This window comes from Gossypium hirsutum, chromosome D06, assembly GCF_007990345.1.
Source record: "Gossypium hirsutum isolate 1008001.06 chromosome D06, Gossypium_hirsutum_v2.1, whole genome shotgun sequence".
NCBI lineage: Eukaryota > Viridiplantae > Streptophyta > Magnoliopsida > Malvales > Malvaceae > Gossypium > Gossypium hirsutum.
This window is the reverse complement of record NC_053442.1, coordinates 64262621-64270973: the sequence shown is the minus strand read 5'-3', so window position 1 is coordinate 64270973 and position 8353 is coordinate 64262621. Positions and strand designations below refer to the sequence as shown.

The following is an 8353-nucleotide window of genomic DNA, read 5'->3' as shown; positions in this document are numbered from 1 at the left end:
TTAAAAAGTATTTCACTATAATTTTTGTTTAATATTCAATAAATAGCAATTTGGTATCGCAAGTGATACTTTATTGAACAAAAAGGACTATGAATAAAAAAGTTAAAAAAAAATATAGTCACAACTCAACTTGTGGATAGATTTTAATGTATATATGGGTTGAGTTGGATCGAGCCCAAGTTCAAGTGAGGCTTGACCTGAAAACCTATTTCACCTTTTGTATAATAGACACAAATTTTGTGTCGAAAGTAGAGGTGATCATGGGCCGGGCCAGGACGGGTTTTGGCCGGGCCCAAGAAAAAATTTCAGCCCGCTTTCTAGGCCCGGGCTTGGCCCGAAATATGGGTCTGAAATTTTATCCAGGCCCGGACTGGGAAAAAAATACTAAGCCCAGCCTAACCTGGCCCGTTTTTTTATGATAGAAAAAATGATTTTACCATTTTAATAGCCTATATTTTTATAATTTTTAAAAGATAAAATTAACTTTTTTATCATTTGAGGGGCAAAGTGTAATTTTACCATTACTATTTTAAAATTTTATAAACTATAAAGAGTTAAAAAAAGAATTTTTATTTTTATTTTAGAGTAGAACCCTTGCCCATGAAATATCATATCAACAAATTTAACAATACTAATAATTAAAATTAAATTTTAAAATTTGAAATATAAAAATTAAAAATTTTAAAATAAAAATAAAAAAAGGGAGGAGGGAAGGGCTTAGGGATTTTTACGGGCTTAGGAAAATGGGAAATGGGAAATGGGGAGGGGAAATGAGAAATTTATTTAAAAATATATATATTTATTATATTCGGCCGGGCCCGTTTTTTGCTCAAACCCATATTTCGGGCCTATATTTTTACCTGAACCCTCCCATATTTCGGGCAGGCCATCGGGCCGGGCCTCCCAGGCCATGATCACCTCTAGTCGAAAGTAAGAACTAAACAATTTGAAATGAATTAAAAGTTTATTTATCAAACTTTGAAAGTTATAATCTCTTGGAGCTTCTTGAATAGAAAGCAAATAGTTTTATTCATCTCTTCCATTAAGCTTTGATATAAGGGTGCATTTGGATCATGAAATCTTACATTTATGTGGTAATATAAGATTCTGAAATTACATTCCTTTATTTGGACTTTGAAGATTACTTTGAGTCGATAGTCTTGCATTCCCAACAATGCTATAATTTGGTGATATATGGAAATTCTCAATACCACATCTTCCTTAAGTAATGTAAGATTCTCGTGATAATGTTGATTTTACGATAATTTTACCCTTTTGTATAGTTTTTATGTCATTTCTGATCATTTAACCATTCCACCTTTTAATAGGTCTAGTTTTAACTACTTTACTCTTGTGTGTTAAGAAAAAAATTCTATAACAAGAGCAATTTAGTAACATGTGTTGTAACCTCTCTAACCCGGCCTAGACGTTAGACGTTATAGCAGGATAATGAAGGCTACATTAGCCACCGAAATGACCAAGTGGCCCATTTTACTCACGAAAACCCTAATCAGGTTATTTTTAGGAAAAACGCTACTTCCGAGCTTGAAGTACACTAAAAAATTCATTAATTAAGTAAACTTTATTTAGTGCCAATATTATTAATTGATCACGATATTTTTGAAAAAACAATTAAGTTGTCATTTTTATTATGAAAAAACCCATTTCATTCTAATACTACGGAAACTTTAAGTATTCCAAATTTTACTTTAAATCAAGTAACATGCATTTACCAGTTATTAAGTTCAATAGACATGCATGCATGAAAACCCCAAATTAAAGTTTACCAAGCCATAGTCCAAAAATAATTATTACAGTCCAAACCAGAGAAAAATTATAATTATACATTTAATTAAAAATAAACAATCTAATGTCTGAGTTGCTGCTCCACATGCTGGCTCTGGTCCTAGTTACGAGGGTTACCTAAAAAGTTTGAAACTAATGGAGTGAGTTTATTAAAGCTCAGTGTGAGTCAACATAATGGGAAAACATTTAGTCAATCAAACAGTTGACAATCATCATTTTAGAATAGTACATGGCAAGACCAATCAGTGTATGAACATATTATGCATATGATGCGATACAAAAAGGTTTCTACCAAACCATCCGCTACACACTACGAGTTCCCCACAATTCGTCTACCAAACTCCAAACAGTGCGAGCCAAAGCTCGATGTGGATAAACCACCAATCAATATTGTAGATAAACTACCGGTAAAAATGCAGACTAGCTGTCGATAACGTGGACCTGCCACCAGTATCAATAATGCAATTAAGTTTCCCAGTCTCCTTGGTACGCCAAGTGCAGTATACTGACTCGATATTTCAGACTTAAATTGCCATTGGTACTCCACAGAACTCCTCCGTCAACCACAAAACCCAACCCAATGCAAATGCAAAATGTCATACCATTAGTGCAACAAATCATGCTTATCAATAACAGTTCAGTGCAATGGCATGCTTATCATGTTTTTCAGTAAACAGTATCGGGGTATGCCTTGCATACTTTCAATTAACAAAATCAATGGTATATGAACATGCTTTCAATACAATCAGTGGTATGCATAAAAAGTAACACAACACATACTTATAACATTATCAATCATGGAAACTTCATAAGCACATCAAATAGTGTCACAAATTTCAGCATGCTTTTCCGTGCGTCAATGATCAATATCCATCATATTGTAAACATTACGAAGTATGTCACAACTTACATTAAATCAATCACAATTATGGCACGTACCCATACAATGCATACATCCCATACATAATTAAACAATCCCCAAACTGGGTCCTAAAAGGTCATCTTGACTTGACCTTGGATTAATGTGGTCCACATCAAGGATCTTCAAGACTTAATCTTGAAAATAGGTTTGGAGAATTGCTTTCTTAAGATTTCTTAAGAATTGATCCAAGGGTCTACAAAACTTGAACTTGTGTTGATAACATTCACTTCAAACATCGTTTAGACTTGAGCTTGAAATTGAGTTTAATCTTTGTATTGACAATATTGGATTAGAAAGAGTTTACTCCAAAGGTCTTCAAGGCTTGACCTAGGATGGTTAAGTTTGATTCGAGGGCCTTCTAGATTTGACCTTGGAAGACAAGTTTAGCCTTATTTCTTTAAACAATTAACGTCAAATAGCAACTTTTAAGAATTCCTCAAGAACTATCATAAAGTTCTTCTAAATTCCTTTAGAACTATTGTAGAGTTTTTTAGTGCTACTATTTTGAACTGGTGTCGAATAGTTTGGAGATAAATCATTTTTATAATGTCAATGAAAAAGTTTAAGCACATTGTTAAGAGCACATTTTTGCTCTGGAGCGTCATTTTTTTTCTCAGTGAGAGTTTATGGTCATACTTAGTAGCATCATCATTTATTTGGATTAACACTTTACACTTGTGTTTAGGAAGAATAATATATTAGTTTAGAATTCTACTTTGGAGCATAATTTGAGATGAATAGTTTAAGCATGTGCTTAAGAGCATCATATTTTAGATAAATAGTTTAAGCTCATGTTTGGGAGCCATACAACAATTTAAACTTGCATTTAGGAACAATGCCTTTTATTGGCCTCTTTGACATGTGATTAGAGTCCAACCATGGTTATTTTGATATTTCAGAAAAAGATAATTACCCCCCACTCCCTTAAAGATCCACCCTCTTGCTTGGGCTCGAAGTTGACAGGATTAAAATAGTCAAATTTTAAGGTTCTATCTAATATATTGGATCGAGAAACTGTAGTTTTTTCAAAACAAAGCATTTCTCAAGTGGATGACTAACTTAACATATTACCAAATATGTTACGTTGTCATGTTTACTTCATTTGGCTAGAATATAATAAAATTTATTGTTATAGATATTATTTGTTTAAACAAATTTATTCTTTCATACTGAGATAAAAATTCATATAACTCTTCCACCAAACTCTAAACTTTATATTCTCATCTTTATTATTGAAGCCTAAACCTTTAGACAAGTAGTGTACAAATAATATTTTCTTTCACATTTTTTTGGTGAATTACAAACATCAACTAACGAGACTCGAATTCAGACTACATCTGGGGCAATGAACACCCTGACCATCAGGCCATGGCTCATATTTTCTTTCACATTTCAAGAGTTAAAAAGCATGATTATCAAATTATGCATCAAATTAAATGAAGAATCTCACACACACACATTTGATTAATTTTAAACCTACTTTAGAAGTAAATTCAGTCGTTACTTGTAAGACAAGTAACTTGGTTTAAAATGATTAGCATGTTTGATCATTACTTGTAAGACATGTATCTTGGTTTAATAATATAGGAGTCAATCCTATGCATTTTAATTCTCTTTTATTTTATTTTCATTTCTTATAATATTAAATATTAGTCCTTTCGATAGTATCATTTTATCAATTTAAGATAAATCTTTTTCATCATGAGAATATAATTTCGTAATTTAAAATTACCAAAAAAATTTTAAAAAAAAGTTCAACCCAAATCCCAAAAATATTCACATCCTAAGTGAGTACAAATAAGAACTGTTGTGATAAAAAAAAAAGTTTTCCCTTTCGGTGAAAATAAACCACACGGAGGTATTGCTTACACTGCAATTCATCCTTCAAATTTTGTTGACTAAAACTGTGACGGTAGTTCCCTCAATTAAAAATTTCCTTTTGATGGTAGTCTAAATTTTTATATGTTTTTTATTGAGTTTGTATTACGGATCAATCGAAAACAGTTGAATTATAAAGTTATTATAATATTTTTATATATAAATTAAGTTATTTTTTATGAAGATAATTTTATTTTTCAAAATAATAAATTAATTATAATAAATTTTTTAATAAATATATTTATTGCAATTTTTTATATTAAATTCAAGCTCCCGTACCTACAGCATAATGCTCTTGTCATTTAAAGGGGTCAATGGATTTTATAATCAAAATCACATAAACTTCCTTATTGAACTTTGCGATAAATATTAAAATTGCTAGTGGATTTTAATTTAATATGTAATTTGGTATATAAATTTTGATTTTGTGTAATTATACAGATGAAATTTTGATTGTGATTCATATATACATATGAGGCTTTGATTTGATTCGATTCTACACATTTAGAGAAATAAATACATCTATTTATTTTTTATATTGAATTAATATAATTGTTTATATATGCAATATATAAATGTACAATAGTCCTACCAATATGTGTTTAGAAGAAACGGGGTGAACTTCTTCCCCGAGCATTTGGATTGAATTTGAATCCTGCAATTATCATTATGAAGGTCTTTATTTGAATCCTACGACCTTGGCCCAAACAATATTAATGTCGGATAATAAAACAAATGATGACACTTATAGTTAAACAAAAAAAAAACACATTAAACCAAAGTTCATGTGTAGTTTTGATATTTATCCCTTAAAATTAAAATGGTTAAGATATTTTGTTAGTCCTTGTACTTGTTTAGAATTTGTTAGTTCATACAATTTAAAAGTTAAAAATTCAATCCTCCTACTTTTTCAATTTAAAAATCTTGGTCCAATCATTATTATCGTTGGTAATTTCTGTCAGAAATTATTAACTTATCATGTTTATTTCCTGTCAATCATATGCTACATCATATGAGGACAACCTAACCAAAATTCTAACTTGATAAATTTTGACAAAAAATATTTACAATTTTAATTACTAGAATGAGGTTTTTAAATAAAAAAAAGTAGGGATTTAATTTTTAACTTTTATTGTTATAGGGACTAAATATCAAGTTTTTTCAAAATACAGTGACTAATAGCATATTTCAACCAAGTTAAAATAATGATAAATTGAACCCAAGGTTACTAAATTATTAGTAAGTTTATGTTTTGGTCACTCAACTTCAAAAAGTTACAAAATGGTACCGAACTATTCGGAAGTTTCCATTTAAGTCATTAGGCTATTAAAATTGTTAATGTATGGCCTTCTCCACTCACATCGCCTGCACCAATTGAAACCTCTTTTTTCCTAATTTTTCTTCTACAATTCTTTTGTCTCCGACATTAATTGCCAATTGACTTGAATCTAAGATATGTTTTTTACCCGTCAATGGATAATGATCCATCATACTGATCATCAATTCATTGTTTAAGGCTCGCTAGCCGGACTTTTTAAAAAAAACATAACAATCCAGTGATTTAAATAAAAACTTTTGAATAGTTTAATGATCATTTTGTAACTTTTAAAGTTGAGTGACCAAAATATAAATTTACTAATAATTTAGTGACTTTGGTACAATTTACCCTGATATCAATCTTTTCCAAACTTAATCAAAGGGTATAATGGGCCGGGCCAATACCCCCCTCCAAGGTATTCTTTTAACCCATATATTAAATCAATTTCTCTCTCATCTATCTTGTAAAAAATATTTAAAAATATTAAAAAGAAAAACTTCTCTCTCTCTCAACCTCTTGTTTGGTCCTCTATATATAGTCACTAGGATCCATCATATCTCTTCAATTCCCTTCATTTTCTCTATTCCCTTTTTACAACAAAAGTACACCCCTCTCTCTGCTACTGCTCCCTCACTAACCTCCTTTCCAACTCATATTCAAATCCCTTTTCTTAAGCTCTCGATTTTTTAACTATGCCTTCGAGACTCTCCGATGCCATTATTAGACTTCATCCTGATTTCACTTCCCTTCAAGAACTACCTGAGTCCTACGCATGGAACCAACGCGACGATATTGACTACCCTTCCTTCGACTCCTCAGCCGAATCCGTGCCGATTATCGATCTTAATGACCCTAATGCTCTCCAAAATATTGGCCATGCATGTAGAACTTGGGGTGTTTTCCAAGTCATCAACCATGGTGTCTCCACTACTCTACTTGACATGGTTGAATCCACCAGTCGAACCCTTTTTCTTTACCAGTTAACCAAAAACTGAAAGCTGCTCGATCACCTGATGGTGTCTCTGGTTATGGTTTTGCAAGGATTTCTTCTTTTTTCTCTAAGCTTATGTGGTCTGAAGGTTTCACTATTGTTGGTTCACCCGATGAACATTTTCGTCAACTTTGGCCACATGATTACACCAATCACTGGTGAGAACACCCATTTCATCGTTGTGCTATATATACAGTATATGTTTGATTTTGTTTTAGTGGAGTTTTTTTTATTTTATTTTATTTTGATTCTTTTTTCAGTGATGTGATTAAAGAATACAAGCAAGAAATGAAGCAGCTAGCAGGGAGATTGATGTGTTTGATGTTGGGTTCATTAGGGATAACAGCCAAACAAGATATCAAATGGGCTGGCCCGAAAAGTGATTTCAAAGAAGCTTCAGCTGCTTTACAATTGAATTATTACCCAGCTTGTCCCGACCCAGACCGAGCTATGGGCCTCGCCGCGCATACCGACTCCACCCTCCTTACCATCCTTTACCAAAACAGCACTAGTGGGTTACAAGTACTAAAAGAAGGAGTAGGGTGGATCAAAGTCTCTCCGGTACCGGACGGGCTTGTGATAAATGTAGGTGACCTCATGCATATTTTATCCAATGGCTCCTACCCCAGTGTCCTTCATCGTGCCATGGTGAACCGGACCCGTCACCGGTTATCGATAGCCTATTTATATGGACCACCATCAAGTGTCAAAATATCACCCCATCCTAAACTAGTAGGCCCGACTCACCCACCCCTTTACCGACCAATTACTTGGAATGAATACCTAGACACCAAAGCAAAGTATTTCAACAAAGCACTCTCATGGGTTCGTGTTTGTGTCCCTCTAAATGGATTGGTTGATGTAAATGAACACAATAATAGCGTAAAAGTTGGCTAAAAGACAACCATATTTTTGTTCTTAATCACCTTTTTGTTCTTTTCCTCTATTGATTCAAATTTATACTCTTCATTAATTCATATTTAATTCACTATTGGTATATAAATTTTTACTTATAATTACTTCCATGTGAGAAGGATCTAAATGGATAAATTTTATATCAAATCATATAAAGGGATGAAGACAAAAGGGTCGTCTCTTCTCCTCCTTTTGTCCTTGTTTTGAAAGAGATTGAGTGGAAATATATTTTTATTTTCTATTCAATATTTGAATATTCCATTTGAAAAGACATCAGAACCGACAACATTTTAGCCCCGGATATGGAGGAAGATCCCCATCCAAAGAATAAGACACTGATCAAGATCATAAATTTTGAGTCTGTTCAATAATATAAGATCAAAACATACCTAATGATGCAATACTTTATCCCAAATTTAATGTGTGTCCTGTTTATTCACTATTTTAAGTTTTGGAAACATGCTTTCGTATTTATATTTAATGTCATTTTCCACCTAAATAATTTTAGAAAATATAAAAAATT

The 8353-nt window shown here is 32.1% G+C and overlaps 1 protein-coding gene across 1 annotated transcript; it reads left to right on the top strand.

Moving 5' to 3' along the window:
• The first annotated feature begins 6492 nt into the window (after positions 1-6492).
• LOC107937357 (gibberellin 3-beta-dioxygenase 1) lies at positions 6493-7837 on the top strand. Its single transcript, XM_016870224.2, is given in 3 exon segments — positions 6493-6893; positions 6896-7073; positions 7176-7837. Coding segments are annotated over 3 exon segments (1092 nt in total). The 5' UTR covers positions 6493-6616; the 3' UTR covers positions 7813-7837.
• The last annotated feature ends 516 nt before the right edge of the window (positions 7838-8353 follow it).